This window comes from Eupeodes corollae, chromosome 1 (genome assembly GCF_945859685.1).
Source record: "Eupeodes corollae chromosome 1, idEupCoro1.1, whole genome shotgun sequence".
Lineage (NCBI taxonomy): Eukaryota > Metazoa > Arthropoda > Insecta > Diptera > Syrphidae > Eupeodes > Eupeodes corollae.
Window position 1 is genome coordinate 32,504,434 of NC_079147.1, and position 24,761 is coordinate 32,529,194.

The 24,761-nt window shown below is 37.6% G+C and overlaps 2 protein-coding genes across 2 annotated transcripts; one reads left to right on the forward strand and one right to left on the reverse strand.

Moving 5' to 3' along the window:
- Positions 1-652: 652 nt before the first annotated feature.
- On the forward strand, positions 653-22,373 carry LOC129953244 (4-hydroxybenzoate polyprenyltransferase, mitochondrial). The gene is made up of 3 exons (XM_056066208.1): positions 653-1,353; positions 21,185-21,882; positions 21,945-22,373. Exons 1-3 carry the CDS (start codon positions 1,026-1,028, stop codon positions 22,173-22,175), a joined length of 1,257 nt encoding a protein of 418 aa, XP_055922183.1. The 5' UTR covers positions 653-1,025; the 3' UTR covers positions 22,176-22,373.
- On the reverse strand, positions 22,291-23,937 carry LOC129953249 (eukaryotic initiation factor 4A-III). The gene is made up of 4 exons (XM_056066223.1): positions 23,664-23,937; positions 23,224-23,590; positions 22,967-23,158; positions 22,291-22,895 (listed from the first exon to the last, which is right to left on the reverse strand). Exons 1-4 carry the CDS (start codon positions 23,794-23,796, stop codon positions 22,388-22,390), a joined length of 1,200 nt encoding a protein of 399 aa, XP_055922198.1. The 5' UTR covers positions 23,797-23,937; the 3' UTR covers positions 22,291-22,387.
- Between the last annotated feature and the right edge of the window lie 824 nt (positions 23,938-24,761).

Genomic DNA, 24,761 nt, shown 5'->3' on the forward strand with positions numbered 1-24,761 from the left:
ACATGTTTGTCTTCATAATAATCTTGATTTCTGAATTTCTGGCATTTCCTATAATGCAGAAATGATTATCTTCTGGATTATGGCCTTTTTCTATAAATCAACTATTAGGAGTTCTTATTTTCGACGAAGTACTGCCCAATGACTACAAAAGCCTATAAACCGCATGAACAGTTACTCTTTTTGAATGAATTGACTTTTAAAAAATCACGCGTGTACTGTCCAAACTCCAAAATTCTACTTGTCAACGAATTCAATGAGGTAGTCATTGAAGATAATTTTCTTTGTAAAAACGCGATATCAATTTTGATTTAAATGTCTTCAACAAACTTTCTGATCATTGGTTTAATTTGTCAAAGACTATCACAAATGAAATGTCAAATAAAGTTGGGCAAAGAACTTGGCTTTAAGGTAGGAATATATAATTACCATCGTGCGTTACGACTGGACCTTTATTTATTTAGGTAAATCTATTATACTATAAAACAAACTAGGTCTCAAAATTCGTTCGAAATTCACTAAGAAAAAATACATTTTAAAATGCATGTAACTACCCCATTATTTAACATTTTCCTTAGATCAAAAACAAGAAAACCATAAAATGACACTGGTCAATTTTTGTCTGTGCCACTCTGTCAGTTTTGACATTTGAACACACTTTTTTGTTTTGCATTTTTGCAGTAGTTATTTTTGGTCATAACAACGAAACGAGTGCGGCTTAGTATAAAATCGCGGCTTAAGCCCACAAACTCCTAAAACGTGTACAATAAAAAGTATTATTCCATGATTCGCCTATAGAATTAAAATGTTGTGAGTACACTTTGAATGTACGACCACATCATAAAGCCTGTCACTATACGATAAACAATATTTATCTCAACTCAAAACCGCGCAATTAAATTATTACGAAATCCTTTCTACCTTAACTCTAGAATTTCACCACAACCAACTATTAACACTGGCTTATTAATAATTTAAATAATAATCTTGCCGTTCTTGATTAAGAACAAAAACAAATCAAATGAAAAATGCTTTCATTTCAAAGATTATGCTTCAAAGCAGGGAATCACTATCATCAAAGTCGAATTGCATTGCAACGACAACTTTTGTACAACAAATCAAGGCCATCAACTTTAAGTGCAATTCGACTAGAACAACACCCGCCTCGTCTGAGAAACGATGCAGTATTAAATGATGTTAGACGTTCTATGAGCAATGACTTAGATCGATGTAGTTCGAGTGGTGTGGCAAAAGAAACAAATCACCAACCACCTAAAGGTCAGAGTTCGCTGGTAGAACAATTGAAAAATGCTGTCTCACCATATGGAAGATTGATGCGCATCGATCGACCTATAGGTAAGATTTTTTGTTTTCGCACGGAATGTGCTTAAAAATAAAATGAACTTAATTATAGGTTGTGTTATAAATAATTATTCAGGGTTGTAATAATAAACTTTTATAATCTTGTAGCTTAATTTTATTGAAATAAAGCCATAGAAAAATCCCAGTCACGAATATTTAGGCTTAGCTGGGTATAGTTAATCAATAATTGGAGTTTGTAATTTTTATTTTCACTGTGTTCTTGTCCCTAGTTGTTAGAGCATTTCAATGAACACATCACTCTTATGACACAGGACGTAATTTCAAATATTAACCGTCTTCATTTCCAACTAAAAATCGGTCTCTAAAACCACACCATCTCACTTAGTCTATTTCAAGTTAGATTAAGTTATTTTCTACCTTGAATAAAGTTTAAAATCAAGAGGTTGTCCCCCAACCAAGAGATGTTTGGCATCCTCAGAAAATTTTGCTGAACACTTCTCCTAGAATAAAAGTGGAGGAAAGTTCCCATTATCAATAATCATCATGAAGCATTTCTTGGTTTCACTTTAGAGGAGCCTTGAGATCAATAAACAAATTCTATTAAAGTGTCAAATCATATGCAACAAATTGAAATGCTCTTAAAAACCTGAAATCAGCTTTTTTTGGTCCACGAAAAAGAAGCTTTTGCTAATCGCCATCAATTTGTTTTTAAACAAATAACAAAGTTCATCTGCAATGAAAACAAATGAGTCAACACAATAAATGACATCATAATCAAAGTACTCAGCACTCCAACTGGAATAGGTCAAAATATACGAGCTCTGATGACAGAGTTAGATGGTGCTGCAGTTTTTGTTAGATTGTGTATGAAATTACTTTTATTTCAATTCTAATTAGATTACCAAAATCTCACATGACTCGAAACCTCAACATTGTATACCCTTTTTATAATTATTAGACCTAGTTGGGTGATGGTTAGTGGGGAGAGCTTTTTAATGCCAAATGTTTTTAATTCAATCCCTGCCTGCGCCTCTAGCGTGGAATTGATTATCCTTCGAGAAGAAAGGTTTCTCATATCAACTGTTAAGATTCGACTTATAAATTGTAGGCCCACTCAGTTCCTGATATTATTTGCAGAATCTAAAGAACTTTTTAGCCTAAATCAAGTCGCATTTAAAACTAATCGTGGGTGTACAGACGCCCTGCTTTTTATAGAGCATTGAGCTCCAAAATCCATGCATCTATACTCATCCTAGACTTTGAAAAAGCATTTGACAGAATAGGAATACACGTCACGTAGTGTTAAAGAAACTCAAAGATTGGGTCTTGGCCCTAATATCTTTATTTACGTTGAAGCTTTTTTTACAAATAGAAAATTTTGTATAAAAACTAATAACACCTTTTCTGCTACATACAGATTACACAACGGAATACCTCAGGAATCTCCATTTATTTCGTTCCGTTTTCTATTGCATTTCAATATATATGTGACATTTTAACCAAGCCCAACTTTTTAAAATACTCCCTCAATGCTGATGATGTATATATTCTCTCTAAAAATCAAAATGTTATGGAAATCCAAAATTCACTCACAAATGCTTTTAATGACATTTTAGAATGGACAGTTTCCTCTGGAGCTAAACTTTCGATAACAATGCAAAGTCCTGCATGTATGTCGCAAACATTTTTGTACACCTCTGTCAATTATTATAAATAATATAGAAATATAATAACAATTGGCACAATCATTGTTTAGATCTTAAGAAATCTCTAGCTGCAAGGTCTAACATTATTAAGTATTTATCAAGTAGGAAAAGAAGAGTACACGTAAACACCCTTTGTAATATAACCAAACAACTAATATTAAGTAAAATAGATTATGGTATTTTTATTTATGGCAACGCTCCGAAATCAACACTCGGGATCATTAAACCAATCTACCACCAAGCAGCAAGATTTAGTATTGGCGCCTTCCCGACTACTCCAATAGCGGAGGGTGGCCTCCCTACTTTTGAAGAGCGAAGAGAAAAAATTATATACAGTCATTCACAAAAGTATTCGAAAATAAACGCAATATCAATAAATCGTGAATTTTCTTCTATGTTGAGGGGTTTTTATTCATTATAACTTTAAAATTAATAACTTCATAATATTTCAACACAAATAGAAATAAAATTATAAAGAAAAAAAATTATAACAAAACAAATTTAATTATTGTAAAAAGAAGTTACATAAAACAAATCAAACAATTATTCGGAATTCAGTTTCTATGTCGATATAATCTATGTGTTGCGTATGGTTTAATATCTTGTGGCATATCCTTTCAGTCGTATGACTTCCCTTAGTCGATTGGGCATCGATAAAACTAGCTTACGTGTTCTTTCTGAAGAAACTTTGTTCCATTCTTCCACAATGGCTCTTTTTAGAGTATCTTTTGAAGAGATCGGGTGCTTACGAATCGACCGTTCAATATCTGCCCAAAGATGTTCGATAGGGTTGAGATCTGGGGATTGTGGTGGTGTTTTCAAGGTATCTGGTGTATTGAAAAAAATCCAAAGCCTTGTATTGTGCGCAGTGTGCTTTGGGTCATTATCTTGTTGAAATCGATAACGGCCCGAAAGACCAAATTTTTCGGCACTTATCCCCAAATTATCTTTTAAAATTTGGATAGACTGGTAATGATTCATTTTATCTGTAATAAATTGCATATTACCAGCTCCACTTGCATTCATACACCCCCACAACATCACATTGCCACCCCCATGTTTAACTGATGCACTCGTATTTTTAGGATTCCACTCTGTATTTTCCTTTCGCCAAACCTTATTTCCACAATCAGGACCAAAAATGTTAAATTTAGTTTCATCACTAAATATAACAGTTGACCAAAATTCTTCAGTGCAGTTTAAATATTTTTTTGCAAATTCTAAACGTTTTTTACGATTCACTTTGCTTATGAAGGGTTTAACTCGTGGAGTTCTCCCATTATAACCGGCACTTCTTAGCGTTCTTCGAATAGTTTCGGCACTAACATGAACTCCATAGTTTTCAGCGAGATCATTATTGATTTCTGTTGCAGAGGTACGCGGTTTTTCTTTCACTTTTCGTATTATCACTGATTTATTTCTGTATGTTAATTTTTCTGGTCTACCACAACGATGTAAATTTTGCAAAGAATTTCTTTGTAAAATGCTATGAACGGTTGATATGCTTCTATTTACACAAACAGCAATATCTTTTAATGTTTTACCGTCATCACGCATTTTAAAAATAATTTTTCTCTCTTCCACGGTTGTTTCTTTAGACTTTCTGCCCATTTGTCCAATAACGTCTCGATACAGTTTCTTTAACAATATTCAAGAACCGGATAACACGAATACTGCATTCAAACTAATTCTAGGTATGCGTGATAAACCTAATGTCAAAGTTTTGTGCTACAGTCATTGCGTTTATATCAAAATATAACCGTTATAATACAATTTCCGAATATTTTTGCGAGATGATTTTTGCTACTCTTTCTTCTTAACCTTACGCATCTCTTTGTTTCTAATTTCATTTATCGTGTCACAGTGGTCAAATGAAAGAGAAAAAGAATAGGATCCAGCATAGGTTTTTTTTCAATAAGTAATTTAATTACAAACAAAAACAAGCACAGTTATAATTTGTTATAAGTGTATTCCGAATACTTTTGTGAATGACAGTATAAACTATATGTTAAACTGGTATTTTCGTCGAACCCGATAATCGACAAAGAAGTCAACTTAACACTGAACCGGAAAAGAAATCACAAGACACCAACAGCCATTTTCACCTTCCTTCAATCTGCTAACTCTGAATATCCAAATCAAGAGTTGTTAAAAACAAAAAATCCTGCTCTACTGGAACCTTCCTGGCTCATCGACTCTACTGGAACCTTTTTGGGTCATCGACTCCAACTCCTTTATTATGAACCTCGCATCTCAAAGGAGAATATCGTAAGGTTTTTCTAAGGATTTCATCTGAGCTCAAGTCCAAAAACTGGAAATTTACTTTTACTCATGGGTCCAAAACCTCAGAGACTACAACGTTTGCAATCACAAATGAAGACAGTAGCACGATACTTTTTGGATTACTTCCACAAACCGCATCCATTTTAACTGCTAAAAAATGTTGCCATTTATACTGCCAATCAAGAGGATTTAAAAGAAGGAAAGAAGCAGGTTATTTGTACAGACAGTCTCTCTACGATCAAAGGTGTGAAAAATACCACCAATCTCATCAACAACATCCGCTACTTATTAGTAAATTCATACCAGCACATCAAACTAATGTGTATTGACTCGTAAAGTACATAGGATAGGGTTATGTATGGAATAACACATCGGACAAATGGCCTCCACGGCTTTGCATGCACATGCGCACTCTTTTGTTGAAATTTTCCATGACCATTCTGCATAAATGTGGCTGAATTTCGTTGATGCAGCGTTGAATCTCCTCCTTTAATGCACGGGTGGTTGTGGACTTGTTGACATAGACTTGTGATTTCAAATAACCCCATAAAAAGAAGTCTAATGGTGTTTAATCACACGATCTAGGAGGCCAATTTTGATCACCGAAACGAGAGAGTACACGACCTGGAAATGTCTCATGCAGTAATTGAATTGTTTCACGGGCTGTATGACATGTGGCACCGTCTTGTTGAAACCACATATTGGACACATCAATATCATCCAATTTTGGCAGAAAGAACTCTGTAATCATGTCGCGATATCGAGCACCAGTAACAGTCACTGCTTGACCAGCATCATTTTCAAAAAAATGTGGCCCAATTATGCCTCCAGCCCAAAATCCACACCATACAGTCACGCGTTGTGGATTCATTTGTTTTTCGACAATCACATGTGGGTTCTCCGACATTCACATTTGAACAGCTTGTTTTTGGACGATCAGTGTGTTTGGCGTCTCCAACGGATCCAGTCTCCATGAATTTTTCAATTAATCTCTTCACAGTTGATGAAGTTAAAACACTATTCCGACCATATTTTGTATGAAATTTTCGAACTGCAGCCGCCAAGCTTTCACTATTTTTGAAATATTCTTAAATAATGAAGACACATTGTTCTATCGTGTAACGCTCCATTTTTAATAACCCTATACTGTAAGCTGTCAAATTGCTTTTTTCAGGGTTGCCAACACTTCACTGCGCAAATGGCGGCAAATTCAAATCTTGCGTTAATTTTGGGACACCCTTATAACATAAATAGCACTATATTCGAACAAATAAAAACAAAATAAGTGTGGAAAAAATAATTAGAAACATCAGTTCACTGAAAAAGAAAAATACAAATAAAAGATAAAGAAATTATGTTTTCTACTTCAAAATACCTTTGTTCGATTGAAAAAATCAATATTTTGTGGGGTAACCCTTATTAGAAATTACAGCTGCACACCGGTTAGGTAAACTAGCTACCAAATCTTGACAGCGTTGAAGTGGGATATTCCGCCAAACTTCTTCTGTTTTTGAACAACTCATTTGAGTTTTTGGAAGTTTTGACTCCCAAACTTCTCCCAACGTCAGCCCACAAGCTTTAGATCGGATTGAGATCAGGGCTTTGTGCTGGCCAGCTTAAAACATTGATGCTTTCTTTCTCAAACCAACATTTCACTAAACGTGAAGTGTGTTTATCCAGTTGGAAAATGTATGAAACTGACAAATGATTAAAAGTATATGACTCCATAACATTTTCCAATATATTTTGTTGTGGCCACCGATAGGCCAAAGTTGTCCTAGGTTAGTCACTATTCCTGCAAGAAAAATTCAAAAATATTAGGAAAAATAATAGAGAATACCTACAATGCTGACCAGGGACATAGACTGGGTAAGACCCAGATCGATAGTTCTGGTCAGAATAGGCAGGAGAAATTACTTACCTAGTGACTCTGGTTTGCATCCATTCCATTTAGTTATTTTATTTTTTTTGTTTTTCCTAGGACTTGTTTTTCTTTTATGTTTATTTATTTACCGGCGCACGCAACTTCTATTTCGTAATTCGAATCACTGACAATCTGACATGACAATTAGGGACGAAATAGACATATGTCATGAAAAAGAGACAGAAGTAAAGAATAGGGATGAAGAAGATGGTATAAAAGGAGGACGAAGAAATTGCAGAAGCGACGGATATATGTTTATAGGTATGAAAGGAACAACAACCCTTAATATTAAATATTTAATGAAAAGTTTATGCGAATTGGGAAAGGTGGGGAAAATAAGAAAGGATTAGATAGGAGTGAAATTAAGCTTTAAAGCAAGGGTCCAGACGATGCTGAAAGAGTAGTTTTGTGAACATTGCGGGAAATAATAATCTATGCGGTAATTGAAGATCGTAACCGCTAAAGGAACTTGACTAGAAGTCATTTGTAGTTCAGAGTGGGTGACGAAAGCATCTATGTATTTAAATTTAAAAGTGGCATAAAACAAAAGAAGTGAAAAAAAAAACGTAAGAAAAAAAAGGAAATAGGTTCGTTGTCCGCCGTACGCGTTAAGAATTTAAATTAAATTTATCTTTCTTAAAGGTTTTTTTGTATAAGTTTTTTTGTAACGACTAATATATGTTCAGTGAAGAAAGAAAGCAGATAAATCCATAAAGAGGAAAAATATTTAAAATAATAGCTGAGGGTGAGTGATACTTTTATATTATAATAGGAACAAATAAAAAAAAATCATAAATACGTATTGTAGTGAGATTGAGTTTTGGCGGCCGGCGCGGTGGTTGGCGTAGGAGTGACCGACAGTCCTAGAGCAAGAAAATTTCATTCCCAAGGTGATGTGGAGGTTGTGCTTAACATAGGATTGATCCGTCGATAGACCCGGATCCCCAAGTAACTTTACTAGCCAAAACCAATCTCACCCCTATATTTATATAAGTGTTAACTTTGTGCGTTCTCGTTGCCCTTTACGCCAATCCGGCGGGATAGGAAAAAAGGATTCGGTTCCTGGCGAATCGATTCTAGGATTTGCTTATATATATATAGATATATACGTATACCTAGCTGTCCAACAAATAACAAAGGAAAAATTAGTAACGTGACATTGAAACAACAACTATTCAAATTTATAACGACTTTATTTTGTAACTCCTTGTATCGGTATATGTGTCTAGAGTGCGTCGTTATTTTTTGTTAGTGTCGAGTAAGCATTACGGGTAGAGTTCGTCGGGGCGGCGTAGGTTCCCCATACCCCTCCCTGTCAAAGTAGAGGCAACATTTTGAATCCCTTTAGCTACCTATAGAGAGCTCTTGGTAGGTAGGATAAAAGAGGAATTGGTACAGCCGCTTCATAAAAGGAAGACGGCGTAGATTTCCGGGGAGAACAAGGGAACTTAAGTCTCCTCCATACGGAGAAAGTCCCTGTTTCTTTTGTTTGTTTTTGGATTAGGTACACTAGGTACATATATACTTCTGAGGAGAAATTTTGTATTTTCCTTTGATTTTTTTTATATTTAAGTTATTTCAAATTTTCAATTTTTTATAAATTTACAATTTTTCTAATTTTCAAATTTCGAAATTATTCTTTATATTTTTTTTTATATATTCCATTTATGTTTGTTACGAGTCTATTTAAATAAAATGTAAGTCACGTTACAGTGTAGTCGATTTGTTGTGTTATTTTTTTGATTTTATCAACTTTTGGTGTTCAGTACTTAAATATTATGGAGTGCTGATTACAATTTTCAGAGGAGGTGTGGTAGGGCTGGATAATGCTCTTCAGTGAACAGGGTTCTACAACGTAAACTTCAGCTTCAAAGACTAGTAAGGGGAGTTCGAAAGTAAAGGCCAGTCGAACTCCAGGTTGGGTGGGTACGGCCATGCTGCAACAACAGCCGCAGCGTTCCCGAGGTGTGTCAGGTCCGGCGTGAATGTCGTGTTATCCGGTGATAGTGTGTCAGGTCGAGCGTGAACGTAGTGCTGTTTGGTGATGGTGTGTCTGGTGTTGGTGTGTCTGGTGATGGTGTGTCGGTCGTAGTGTGTCGATAGTTCTGTGTCTGGTGGCGGTGTGTAGGTTGTCTTGTGTTTGGTGTTCTTTACTTGTAGTGCTAGCTTGGAAGTCGTGTTTTGGTTGTAGTGTGTAAGTCGGTATATGTTTTTGTTTCTTTAGAGTTATGTGGTATTGTAATCGTCTTGTTTTGGGATCGTTTAAGTTTTTGTGTAATGGCATGAAATTTTAGTTTTGGAAAGAGGTGAGGTCCATCTACGAGGGTAAGATCCCCCCCTCATCCGGCGAGCTTAGCCGAGCATCGCGAGCATGCCATCGCCTTCGTAGTGGACATTCTATCCCAACTCCCGTACCCCTTATCCCATCCTAGTTCTGGCTCACCCTTATGGGCTGGTCATTGAATCCTCCGCGCTCCTATCCTATCCTAAATCCCTTCCCTTATTAATCTACCTATTGCCTCTCATTTCAAATGGCGCCCAACGTTTTTGCAACGTGTTTGCAACCAAAGTGGTTTTGTGTATGAATGTGATAGTATGTTTTTTTTAATCTTTTCAGTGGTTTGGGGCCCAGATCTTGGTCGGAGCATAAGACATAAACGAGATAGCTCGTAAGAAAACTCGGTTATTTGCGATGCAAAGACTAAGAGATGGGAACGGAAACCATTAATAAAGATTATGCAAGATTCTGTGAACCGTATTCGCCTGTTTTCGAAGCCGTTTTCAATTGCAGCGTATGTCGTATGCAAGATAGCTTTAAGAATGCTTGCATACTTGCGACGAAGTGTTGAAGATCGGTTCGAGAGGACAGTCGGAACGAGTAAGGAATAAATATTTTTGCTAAACGGTTAAGGGAGTCCAGTATGTCTTCTTTCGGAAGGTTTTTACGTACCGAATGAATCGCGACTGGAGTTCCAGAATCAATTTGAAGACGGTGATTTTGGTAAGGTTCTAGTCGAATCGTAAGTCTTGGATGGGATAGCTTTATAGAATGCCCACCCAATTGCGACGAGGAGGTAAGAACCCCAAAAAGCAAAAATAAAAACAGGTTTTTTATAATTAAATAATGTTGTGTGTGTGTTCATGGTAGTGATTGAGCGGAGTGAATGAGTGTAAGTTGTATGTTGGACATATCTCGGGAACATAAAGTGAGATTAGGAAGTGAAGCGAAGTTCGTTAGTGTCCCATGTACGAAGAAAAAGAGAAGTAACTGAAGAATCCGCCTGAAACACCTCCGAAGTGTTTTATGAATATTTTTTTTTTGAAAATTTTTGGTATTATCAATTTGTCGAAGTCTTTCGTTCAGTCTTAATAGTGTTCAACGTTCGCGGTGTCAGATAGTGATAAATGTTTTTTTTTAGCTTTTCTATTACAAGTGGTTTAAGTATTGAGGTATTACAAATTTTTCTTCAGTTTAAAATCGATACATACATACATACATATATTTTGTTTTTTTTTTATTTCAATTTTATTTACGTTTTAGCATTAAGTTTTTTTTTTGCTCAGTTTAGGTATATAGTAGTTAAGAACGAGATTTTACTTTTTTTAATTACGATAGGTTTAAGTTATTAGTGTTTACAAATCCTTCTATCAGTTTAAAATCTGTATCGGCATAAACTTATATATTTTTTGTTTCTTTTCGTTTTTTTTTAATTTCAATTTTTATTTCGGTTTTAAGAAATTAAGTTTTTTTTAAATTAATCAGTTTCGTTTTAACTAGAAATTAAGAATTTAAGGTTTAGGTAGAATAGTTAAATACATACAAAAAAAATAAAATACAGTCAAAAAAAAAATATATAAAACAAATTAAAAGAAAAATCCAAAACAAAAAAAAAGGACATAGGTATAGTTTTTTTTTCTTAGATATAGGTATCGGTAGTTTAAAAAGATAAATATAAATATTAGTAAGTTAAGTACCACATTTAGTTGATAGATATTTGTAGTGTTACTTAGATTAGTTAGGCTTAGTGTATTAGAATAGGGTTGTAGATTTTAAAGGATTTACATAAATATATTTTTTTACATTTTTTTTTGAATAACTTAGCTTAGAATTAGATTTTATAGAATAGTTATAGCAAATTCAGTTTTTTTTTGGTACACAATTATAGTTTTAGGTTTTATTTTTTTTGTGTTTATAGATTATAGGAATAATTGTATCTTAGGTTAGGGTTGTATAGCGTCTAGGGTATAGTTGTATAGTTTTTGTTTTTGTTGTGCAAGACCTATGAAAAGACAAGAGGAAGAAGAATTAGAAAAGAAAATAATCAAAGTACAAAACTTATTGCCAGATCAAAGACTTACCCGCTCCTTACGTGAAAAGTTTTTACAAGTTCCGTCCGTGATGTCTCGAGTTCAGCACTCTCCTAAGGACAAGTCTGGTCCAAGGTTGGGAAACTCTCCAAATGAAGAAGTACCTTCAGCTAAACCTAGTGGGGTAGGACCTATTGACAATAGCGCTCGAAATAAAGACCATCATCCCCAGGAAATACAAGGTCGGTCAAAGGGTTTATTACTAACCGAAGGAGCAAACCCAATTGAGGGAGGTTTAGTAGGTTTAGATTCGGAGGATGGGAGAAGTGTGATCGATACATTATCGGCACCTTCGTATAGTAATTTGACTCCACCTGGAGGATTATCACCGGAGCCGTCAAATTGGGTCAACGGTATGGCAAGGTCATCCGATAGCGGGGGTCAATCGAACAATCATGCCGCGGGGGCTCAAGTAGCCATTAACTCTGAAATCACTGAAGAAGTTAGGTCGGCGATTAATCAGGCCGTAGGTGACGCGTGTGCGTCTTACAACAGTACGCTTAGTAGGCAACTAACCGAATCGCTAAGAAATGAAATAAGAAAACAGTTTTTAGATCTTTTGAAAGAAACAAACCCAACTCAACCTGGTCCACCAACTGGGGGGGGAAGAGTTCAGAATTTGATAGGGGATTCTGGTGGGCAAACGCGTCAGTCGAACGATCAGCTTAATAATTTCAGTGCCGATCAGTATCCGAGGCCGTCGTATACTACAAGGGATCGGAGTGTGAACCAAGGTCCTGTTAGTGCGTCTGAGGCAAACGGCATGTCCCATCCAAACCCATACCAGGAACCAAATGGGTTCACTCCGAGATACACTCTGCCTCTCTACTTCAACCCTCCTCCGGTATATCCACCACCGGTGATGAAAACGCCCATCCGGTTAGACAAGTGGAAGCTACAGTTTGACGGGAAGTCCGCTGACCCTAGAGTAGAAGAGTTTGTATTCAGAGTCGAGATGCTACAAGATAAGTATAGGTGTGCATGGGCTGAGATTCTAAGAGACTTTCATCTCTTACTCTCGGGGGCTGCGAGTGAATGGTACTGGTGGTATCTTCGCTCAAATGGACAGCCAGATTGGCCGATGCTACGTGATGCCTTAAAACGTCAGTTCGAGAGTTCCAAATCGGATATCGAGATAACTGGTGAAATAAGGGATCGTAAGCAAGGCAACTGGGAGTCAAGCGACGACTATTTTGCGGCGATAACTCGTTTACGGTCTCAATTAAAAGTCCAGATCCCCGAGAATCAGCTGGTAAGAATGATTAAGAGAAACCTGAACGAACGATTGGAACCGTTAGTGTATCCTCAAACCATTTTCTCAATGGACCAACTGAGGATGGCTTGTAAGGAAGCGGAGTACGCTTTTCCGAAAAAGGACCGAGAAGGTCAAAAACCGAATAGAGCTCCACATCGGTTCGTAGCAAATGAGTTAGATGTTATTGCGGATCCAGAAGTGGTTTCATCAGTAGGTGAGCACGTAGATGCTTTTCAGCGTTCGGGAGCTCGACCGAAAACTTCAGTTTGCCAAGGTGAAGGCAGGGCCGGAGAGTGTTGGAACTGTCGGATCCAAGGTCACTCTTTCGTGGACTGTCCTTCCAACAAAAGAAATATATTTTGTTACAGGTGTGGGCTTGATGGTGTTATCACTCCCAAATGTCCTCGGTGTAATCCGGAAAACCGCCATCGGAACGCGACAACTCCGGGGGAGTCGCGTTCGACTCAGACACCCCAGACAAACCTTTAGATAATGACTATTCAAAATCCAATATTGATGAGACAAGAATTACAATTTTAGTTAGAGAAAAAAAGAAAGATGTTGAATTAGAGAAGAAACCAGGAAACAAAAGAGAAATAAAACCATTACACGTTAGGTTAAAAGAATATTATGAGGCGAGAGATAAAATTTTTCAAGGAAGAGTTAGCGAAATATCCAGCAGAATTAAGAAAGCGAGATCGAGATATGAAATAAGAAAACAAACTCGGCATAAAATCGCGTCGACTGTCATTGATACCCAAACTGACCCTAGGCCTTACGCGAAGGTAAAAATATGTGACCGAGAGATAACCGGACTCTTGGACAGCGGGGCCAGTATAAGTATCTTAGGAAAAAATTGTCTTAAGTTTATAGAAGATTTAAAAATACGACAACAACCGTACAGTTCGGGCGTTAAAACAGCTGACGGTCAAAGTCAGAAAATAATAGGGAAAATAAATGTGTTAATCCAGTATAGGAATGTAGAACAAAATGTCACCTTATACCTAGTTCCCAATCTAGACCAAGAATTGTATTTAGGAGTGGACTTTTGGAAGGCGTTCCAGATCGCTCCGAACATTTTAAGTTCTGTTTCGGTTCTAGAACAGGACGCTGATTTGATGGATGCTCATGAACTTTCATTGGAACAGCGATCGGTATTGGAAACGGTAAAGCAAAAATTTTTAGATTACGATCGGCACGGTCTCGGGAAGACGACGCTCATGGAGCATGTTATTGATACCGGGGATGCGGTACCGATTAAGCAGAGGCACTATCCTGTTTCTCCAGTGGTCCAGGCCGTGTTGTACCAGGAGATCGATAGGATGCTTAAGATTGGAGTTATTGAGGAGAGTGAGAGTCCATGGTGTTCACCAGTTGTTCTTATAAAGAAACCAGGTCTAAATGGTACCGTAAAATACCGGTTTTGCCTGGATTCCCGTAAGGTCAACTCGGTGAGCAAAAAGGACGCCAATCCTCTTCCCAGTATCGAAGGTCTGATCAGTCGTCTTCCAGATACTTACTACATCAGTAGTGTAGATCTGAAAGAAGCATTCTGGCAGATACCACTGGAGAAAGATAGCAGAGAGAAAACAGCGTTTGCGGTACCGGGGAGACCCCTGTACCAGTTTACGGTGATGCCTTTCGGGTTGTGTAATGCTGCCCAAAGGTTGTGCAGGCTAATGGATAAAGTCATCCCGAGCCGACTTAGAGATCGCGTATTTGTTTACTTAGATGATCTGTTAACTATCGCGCCAGACTTTGAAACACGTGTTGCACTGTTAGGAGAAGTAGCCGATTGTCTCAGAAAGGCTAATCTCACTATCAATGTCAAGAAGTCCAAGTTTTGTTTTAAAGAACTGAAGTACTTGAGTTTCATTGTTGGTGGTGGAAAATTAAAAACAGATCCGGCAAAAATAGAGGCTGTAGTTGACTTTCCTATACCGAAAAATGCTAGGCAGGTGAGAAGGTTACTTGGGTTGGCCGGATGGTATAGGCGTTTTATAAGAGACTTTTCAAACTTAACAGCTCCCTTGACGGATACTCTCAAGAAAAAGAACGCGAAGTTTGTCATGACAGATGAAGCTAAAGTCGCGTTCGAAAATTTGAAAAGAGCTCTTACGACAGCTCCGGTGCTGACACACCCAGATTTCTCGAAACGATTTTATGTTCAATGTGATGCTTCCGATTCCGGAATCGGGGCCGTTCTTTTTCAGAAGGGAGAGGCTGATGAAGAAAGTCCTATTTCTTATTTTTCCCAAAAGCTTAACTCATGCCAGCGAAACTATAGTGTGACCGAGAAGGAATGTATGGCCGCGGTGATGGTAGTGAAAAAGTTCAGACCTTATGTTGAAGGTATGGATTTCACCATCATAACTGATCACTCTAGCTTAAAATGGTTAATGACCATGAAAGATCTCAGTGGTAGATTGGCTAGATGGTCTCTTGAGTTGCAATCATATACCTTCGACATAGAGCACCGAAAAGGATCGCTGAATGTCGTGCCAGACACTCTTTCTCGAGCACACTTGGATAGCTTGGACATGGGCGAAATAATTCCCTGGATAGATTTAGAATCCGACGAATTTAAATCAGAGGAGTACAAAAATCTCATAGATACCGTACGAGAGCATGAAAAAGAATTACCCGACGTTAAGATAGTAGATTCATTTGTATACAAACGAACCTTCCCTATGAATAGCGAAAATCTATTAGTAGAGAACTCTTGGCGGTTATGGGTACCGTCAACCTTAACCGAAAATTTGATTGCTAATGCCCATAACCCACCGAAAGCCGCCCATGGTGGAATGGCGAAAACATTGTACCGTGTACGACAGTATTTTTACTGGCCTAACATGACAGTACAAATTCGACAGTTTGTAAGTAATTGTGAAACGTGTAAAAAGTCTAAGTCTTCAAGTCAAGTCCAACGTCCACCTATTGAGAATGGTTATGTCACCGACCGTCCGTTTCAGAAGTTATATGTTGATTTTATTGGTCCATACCCTAGGTCAAAAGCAGGAAATGTGTATGTTTTTGTTGTACTAGATCATATGTCTAAATTTGTATTCCTAAAGCCGCTTCGTTCAGCAACGTCAAGTAACATAATAACTTACTTGCGAAACGACATATTTAATGCATATGGCGTTCCACAAATTTTACATTCCGATAATGGAAAACAGTTTGTGTCAAAGGAATTTCAAAGTTTTTTGGAAAAATATGGAATACGTCATTTCAAAACAGCAAACTACTCGCCACAATCTAACGCTTCCGAGAGAGTCAACCGTACGTTATTAGCCGCCATACGTTCCTATCTGAAAGAAGATCAGCGCGATTGGGATAGCCACTTGAGCGACATCTCATGTGCCTTAAGGAGTTCAGTGCATTCAGCCATCGGTGTCTCACCATACTTTGCTCTTTTTGGAACAAATATGATGACACACGCGAGTGGATATGCACTGGCACAAAAGTTAAACGTCCTTGAGGATGGCGAGTTGGCGACCTTACCGCGGCAAGAGCGATTGCACTTAATACGTGCTAAGCTGAAAGAAAATATAACAATAGCTAACGAGAAGGGGAGGAAAACGTACAACACCAGGTCTCGAAATGTCCGATACTTGCCTGGTCAAGAGGTTTACAAACGAAACTTCATACTAAGTGACTCCTCGAAACTTTTATCGTCTAAACTTTGTCCTAAATATGTTAAATGTCGAATTGTCAAACCCGTAGGAAAAAGCATGTACGAGCTGGAGAACCTAGTTGGGAAAAAGATTGGAATCTTTCATGCGAAAGATCTCAAACAATAGATAACTGTTGAGTTTGTTTTTGCAGGACACATAAACATAGAATGTAAGAGGCAAATTATAGACAATTGAAACGAAACAATCAAATGAGTCTCATGACCAATATTTATAAACCTGTGATATGATAGACAAAACGAACAACTGTGAGATAGAGTAGGGGACAAGAAATGACAAACCATCTGTGATCAAAAGTAGGTACAAAGCATGAAAACTGAAAAAAAAGATTGTATTTAATGCCGTCGTAATTCGTTAAGCTCCTTAACAACCTGGGCAAACATCTGTGATATTTTTCATTTCGAGTAAACGAAAACAAAAAAACATCTCGACTGACTCAACAACTGTGATAACCTAGATATAAGTAATTCCAATCTGTGATATTTTAATTATAGCTTAAGTTAGCAATAACCAAACTTAGCAATATTAACTTGTACAATCCAGAGATTGACGTAAGTCATTGGAATCTTTATTCTAGAATACGAATGTTGTTGATTTAGTAGGAAATACAACCAGGACATCGACAAGAAACAATCGCTTTAATGTGGACTAAATGACTACCTATAACGACACAGAAACTATATACATATGTATATACATTTTTTTTTTGAAATTGTGCCCAATTACATCAACTCTTACAATAAAACAACAACTGATTTTATAAATATTTTATAGATTTTATAGATATAGTATGTACATATGATACCTACTACTTCTTTTTAAAGAAATCAAACTTCGCGTATCCAAATAGTAGGTAGGTACACAAAAAAAAAAAAAAAAACTAACGAGTAAATTATAAATTCATGCAAATATCAATAACAAAATGAATATGGACTTACTCTGTACCAAGAATTTTAATTTATGTTTAAATCCTTTCTAAAATTTACTTGTAGCCTTGTTTTGCCCGGCTGAATGGTCGAGGGTTCTTCCCCACCTGATACCAGCTTGAAAGAATCATATTTCTTCCGCCCGGCTTAAACAGTGTGGCTTCTTCCCCACTCAAAACCAACAAGGAGGAAATGCATTTGCTCCGCCCGGCTTAAGCAGAGTAGCCCCTTCACCACATGCAATGGCACTCGTATTAGAGATTGCCATAGGTCCTTCACAAATAAATCAATACGACCAGCCGTCGGCCTTCACCGTCATCCTTGTGAAAATATCGACACTTCTGATGCCGGAGTTTTGTTGTGGCCACCGATAGGCCAAAGTTGTCCTAGGTTAGTCACTATTCCTGCAAGAAAAATTCAAAAATATTAGGAAAAATAATAGAGAATACCTACAATGCTGACCAGGGACATAGACTGGGTAAGACCCAGATCGATAGTTCTGGTCAGAATAGGCAGGAGAAATTACTTACCTAGTGACTCTGGTTTGCATCCATTCCATTTAGTTATTTTATTTTTTTTGTTTTTCCTAGGACTTGTTTTTCTTTTATGTTTATTTATTTACCGGCGCACGCAACTTCTATTTCGTAATTCGAATCACTGACAATCTGACATGACAATTAGGGACGAAATAGACATATGTCATGAAAAAGAGACAGAAGTAAAGAATAGGGATGAAGAAGATGGTATAAAAGGAGGACGAAGAAATTGCAGAAGCGACGGATATATGTTTATAGGTATGAAAGGAACAACAACCCTTAATATTAAATATTTAATGAAAAGTTTATGCGAATTGGGAAAGGTGGGGAAAATAAGAAAGGATTAGATAGGAGTGAAATTAAGCTTTAAAGCAAGGGTCCAGACGATGCTGAAAGAGTAGTTTTGTGAACATTGCGGGAAATAATAATCTATGCGGTAATTGAAGATCGTAACCGCTAAAGGAACTTGACTAGAAGTCATTTGTAGTTCAGAGTGGGTGACGAAAGCATCTATGTATTTAAATTTAAAAGTGGCATAAAACAAAAGAAGTGAAAAAAAAAACGTAAGAAAAAAAAGGAAATAGGTTCGTTGTCCGCCGTACGCGTTAAGAATTTAAATTAAATTTATCTTTCTTAAAGGTTTTTTTGTATAAGTTTTTTTGTAACGACTAATATATGTTCAGTGAAGAAAGAAAGCAGATAAATCCATAAAGAGGAAAAATATTTAAAATAATAGCTGAGGGTGAGTGATACTTTTATATTATAATAGGAACAAATAAAAAAAAATCATAAATACGTATTGTAGTGAGATTGAGTTTTGGCGGCCGGCGCGGTGGTTGGCGTAGGAGTGACCGACAGTCCTAGAGCAAGAAAATTTCATTCCCAAGGTGATGTGGAGGTTGTGCTTAACATAGGATTGATCCGTCGATAGACCCGGATCCCCAAGTAACTTTACTAGCCAAAACCAATCTCACCCCTATATTTATATAAGTGTTAACTTTGTGCGTTCTCGTTGCCCTTTACGCCAATCCGGCGGGATAGGAAAAAAGGATTCGGTTCCTGGCGAATCGATTCTAGGATTTGCTTATATATATATAGATATATACGTATACCTAGCTGTCCAACAAATAACAAAGGAAAAATTAGTAACGTGACATTGAAACAACAACTATTCAAATTTATAACGACTTTATTTTGTAACTCCTTGTATCGGTATATGTGTCTAGAGTGCGTCGTTATTTTTTGTTAGTGTCGAGTAAGCATTACGGGTAGAGTTCGTCGGGGCGGCGTAGGTTCCCCATACCCCTCCCTGTCAAAGTAGAGGCAACATTTTGAATCCCTTTAGCTACCTATAGAGAGCTCTTGGTAGGTAGGATAAAAGAGGAATTGGTACAGCCGCTTCATAAAAGGAAGACGGCGTAGATTTCCGGGGAGAACAAGGGAACTTAAGTCTCCTCCATACGGAGAAAGTCCCTGTTTCTTTTGTTTGTTTTTGGATTAGGTACACTAGGTACATATATACTTCTGAGGAGAAATTTTGTATTTTCCTTTGATTTTTTTTATATTTAAGTTATTTCAAATTTTCAATTTTTTATAAATTTACAATTTTTCTAATTTTCAAATTTCGAAATTATTCTTTATATTTTTTTTTATATATTCCATTTATGTTTGTTACGAGTCTATTTAAATAAAATGTAAGTCACGTTACAGTGTAGTCGATTTGTTGTGTTATTTTTTTGATTTTATCAACTTTTGGTGTTCAGTACTTAAATATTATGGAGTGCTGATTACAATTTTCAGAGGAGGTGTGGTAGGGCTGGATAATGCTCTTCAGTGAACAGGGTTCTACAACGTAAACTTCAGCTTCAAAGACTAGTAAGGGGAGTTCGAAAGTAAAGGCCAGTCGAACTCCAGGTTGGGTGGGTACGGCCATGCTGCAACAACAGCCGCAGCGTTCCCGAGGTGTGTCAGGTCCGGCGTGAATGTCGTGTTATCCGGTGATAGTGTGTCAGGTCGAGCGTGAACGTAGTGCTGTTTGGTGATGGTGTGTCTGGTGTTGGTGTGTCTGGTGATGGTGTGTCGGTCGTAGTGTGTCGATAGTTCTGTGTCTGGTGGCGGTGTGTAGGTTGTCTTGTGTTTGGTGTTCTTTACTTGTAGTGCTAGCTTGGAAGTCGTGTTTTGGTTGTAGTGTGTAAGTCGGTATATGTTTTTGTTTCTTTAGAGTTATGTGGTATTGTAATCGTCTTGTTTTGGGATCGTTTAAGTTTTTGTGTAATGGCATGAAATTTTAGTTTTGGAAAGAGGTGAGGTCCATCTACGAGGGTAAGATCCCCCCCTCATCCGGCGAGCTTAGCCGAGCATCGCGAGCATGCCATCGCCTTCGTAGTGGACATTCTATCCCAACTCCCGTACCCCTTATCCCATCCTAGTTCTGGCTCACCCTTATGGGCTGGTCATTGAATCCTCCGCGCTCCTATCCTATCCTAAATCCCTTCCCTTATTAATCTACCTATTGCCTCTCATTTCAATTTTAATACATATGCTGATCCATTTGGCCATCGATCGCACAATACTACCAACGCCATGCCACGAAAAGGTTCCCCAAACCATCACATTTCCACCAGCATGTTTAATCGTTTTGACGGTATACTTAGGATCGAGTTCTTTGTTAACTGGGCATCTTACATATCTTTTACCTTCAGATCTAAACATATTAAATTTTGATTCATCGCCCCAAAATATTTTTTTCCAAAAAAAAAATTTGTGTAAAATTAATCATAGAACGGTAGGCCTTTGCAGCTAGAAGCTCAATAATTTGAAATTAGCATGTAATTTATTATTAATATATAATAATAATAATACTTGCATAAGTTGTTGCGATTCCTAATTTATATATTTATATTTAACATTACTTAATTAAGGTTGCGATTCAGTCCAGGACGGACTTCGGCCTCAACCAACATGCGTCTTCAGCCAATGTGGTACTCCAGTTGGTTGAGGTCCTCTCCCACCTGTAGGAACCAACAAAGTCGCTGCCGTCTTCATCTATTGTGTCTTCCTCCTTCGGGTTTAGATTCGAAGACCAGCCGGTCTGGAGCGTTAATATCCATTCGCTCAACATAAGCCAGCCAGCTAAGGCTTTATTTAAAATGTTCTTCTTTCAAATTACAGGTTCCATGCTCCTATTCTGGCCATGTGGATGGAGTATAGCTCTGAGCGCGCCAGCAGGCTGTTGGCCCGATCCCGTTATGCTGGGACTCTTTGCCACCGGTGCCTTCATTATGCGTGGAGCCGGCTGCACCATCAACGATCTATGGGACAAAGACCTAGACGCCAAAGTTGAACGGACTAAAAATCGTCCCTTGGCAAGTGTTCAAATATCCCAATTCGATGCCATCATATTCCTCTCTGCACAACTTAGCCTGGGGCTTCTGGTTTTGCTGCAACTTAATTTACAATCGATTATTCTTGGTGCTTGTTCCTTGGGTCTGGTTGTCACCTACCCTCTCATGAAGCGTATAACTTATTGGCCACAATTGGTCCTCGGTATGGCTTTCAATTGGGGTGCTCTATTAGGGTGGTGTGCAACGCATGGAGCGGTCAATTGGTCGGCTTGTTTGCCACTTTACTTGTCGGGAATATGTTGGACTGTCGTCTATGATACAATCTATGCGCATCAAGATAAGATCGATGATGTGCAAGCTGGAATAAAATCGACTGCTTTGAGATTTGGTGACAACACAAAACTCTGGCTGTCGGGATTCTCAACGGTGATGCTGTCGAGTTTGGTGGTTGCGGGTTTGTCTTGTGATCAAACTTGGCCATATTACACAGCTTTGGGAATGGTTGGAGGACATTTGGTACAACAGGTAAACATATTCCCTTGTGGACACTTTTGAACAACAACTAACCTCTTTTCTTTCCTTTGAAGATTTATTCTCTAGACATCGATAATCCCACGGACTGTGCGAAAAAATTCTTCTCAAACCACCAAGTCGGACTCATCCTCTTCCTCGGAATAGTCCTTGGTACTGTGATGAAAACCAAGGACAAGCAGACATCTTCCACCTCCGGACAGAATCAGAATCAGACCTCCTCCAGTTCCACCTCCACCTATGTACAAATTCCAACGCAACCAGCAATATTATCGAATTCGGTGTGACGCGAATGCGGTACAAAACTATTATTTGCTTTTTTGTATAAAATCCAGCTGACACCAAAGTAAAGTAGAAAACCCACGTGAATTGAAAATAGTTTAGTTTTGAAAAAAAAGAAAAGAAATGAATACAATTTTTATTGAGTTGAGTTAAATATTTATAAAATTATAATATAATTCATTTGTAGAAGGTGATAAAAATGATTGTGTTTGGAATTTTAAATTAAATCGGCCACGTTCATTGGCATTTCATCGATTTGCGTGGAGTAGTATTGTTCGATGTCTCGAAGAATACGAATGTCATCGGATTTGACGAAATTGATGGCGACACCCTTGCGTCCGAAACGACCCGAACGACCAATACGATGGATGTACAATTCACGATTGTTGGGCAGATCATAGTTGATGACCAGTGAGACCTGTTGGACGTCTATGCCACGCGCCCACACGTCGGTGGTGATGAGGACACGACTTTGTCCAGCACGGAATTCCTTCATGATTTCGTCACGCTCCTTTTGGGGCATGTCTCCGTGCATGGAGCTCACTGTGAAGTTGGCCTCGCGCATCTTCTCAGTCAACCAATCGACCTTACGCTTGGTGTTGCAAAATATGACTGCTTGGGTGATGGTCAGGGTGTCGTAGAGATCACACAGTGTGTCGAATTTCCATTCTTCACGCTCAACAGCGACGAAAAATTGCTTAATTCCTTCTAATGTCAATTCATCACTAGAAAATAGAAAAAGCGAAGGAGAGTTGCATGAATTTTGTCATATTTCGAGGAAATAAAAGGATGTTACCGTTTGACGAGGATACGAATGGGATCGGTCATGAATTTGGAGGTCATCTCGAGGATTTCATGGGGGAGTGTAGCTGAAATCAAGACAACTTGTGTTGCTGGAGGGAGATATCTGTAGACATCGTAAATTTGTTCTTTGAATCCCTTGTTCAGCATCTCATCAGCTTCATCGAGAACCAGCATCTTGATAGCTCTAGAAATACATACCAAAGAAATCATTTTTATAACCCTTCATCAAGTTAGGCTACGGTGACTTACCTTGTTCGAAGAACTCTTCTTTTGATCATATCAAACACACGCCCTGGTGTTCCACTAACTATATGCTGTCCATAGTCTAATTTTCGGATGTCCTCACCGAGATTAGTTCCACCAATGCAAACGTGACACTGAACGTTCATGAAATCCCCGAGAGCCAAAATGACCTTCTGAATTTGAACAGCCAACTCACGAGTTGGCGATAGACACAGAACTTGTGTCTCTCGGAGTGTTGTGTCTAAGCTTTGAAGGATAGAAATAGAGAATGTTGCCGTTTTGCCTGTACCCGACTGTGCCTGGGCAATAACATCGCGCCCTTTTACAATTGGCTTAATACTTCTCTGTTGGATGGCCGAAGGCTTTTCGAAACCTTAGTTGCGGTGGGAGAAGAAAAATGGTCAAATGTAAATTTCACTCAATCAGCATGGAAATGACCCACTTACCGTACGCGTAGATACCCCGCAAGAGTTCCTCTTTGAGGTTCATCGAATTGAATGTGGGTATAACTTCAACATCTTCACTTGTTTCAAATTCAACATTTGATAAATCTTCGGCTTGTGCTCCACGTCGAGCCATATTTTTTTATTTTGTTCTATTGTTTTCAATTGGAAAATAAATAATAAATCGAAGATTTAATTTTTCTTTCTAAATTAATTAGAAATTCCCGACGAAACGAAACAAGCCAAGCAAAATGCAAAATGTCAGTGGAAAAGGGAGAATCTTGTCAATGCGGAATTTTGACAGATACAAAGTTGGTTTTCTTAAAATGGAAGTTTGGGAAATGTTAAGAATGGAGCGACATCTGTTGTTTTTAATTATGGATTTATGGACGATTAGTATAGACAAGAACCGAAACTTGGTAGAATACTGGGATTTCAATTGAAATTTTGGGTTTGTTAGGAAACTTGAAATTTCACTTCACAGAGTGAAGTAAAAGTTATTAAGACTCTTTTAATGGTGATTTACTTTGTTCTTGACATTGTATATATATTTATTATACCACTATTATGAAGAGATACGATCGAAGCGACATCTGAGAGGTGTGAAGATGATTGAATTTGAACCCTTTTTTATATCGCTCAGTAGTTGGGAAGAGTTGAGAATGAGGGCAAATTCAACAATAATTAAAGAATAGAAAATAGAGAACATATGCAAATGTAGTAGGAGATCCAGGGAGACAATAGCAACAACCTTTTGACATTATATGTGTGTATGCATATTATACTTGAAGAGGAAAGCTTTTACGGTTATGCTTTCTTCCATTCTGTCCAAATAACTACCATTTCATCATGATACCTCATATATTAGGCTTATACCTTTCCAATTTAGGCATTGGCACTTGTAAGGTTAATTTTTCAACCTAGTTTTATATTACATTGTATTTACAGAACACCCTATTTAGCCGTTAAAAAAAACAAAAATCGAAATTTTATATTCTATTGTGGATAGTGGATAAATTATAAGAAAATTAAAATATAGCTAACTCACATTTTTATATAATTAAAATCAAGAAAAAATCCACGAAATCAAACAGTGAACAA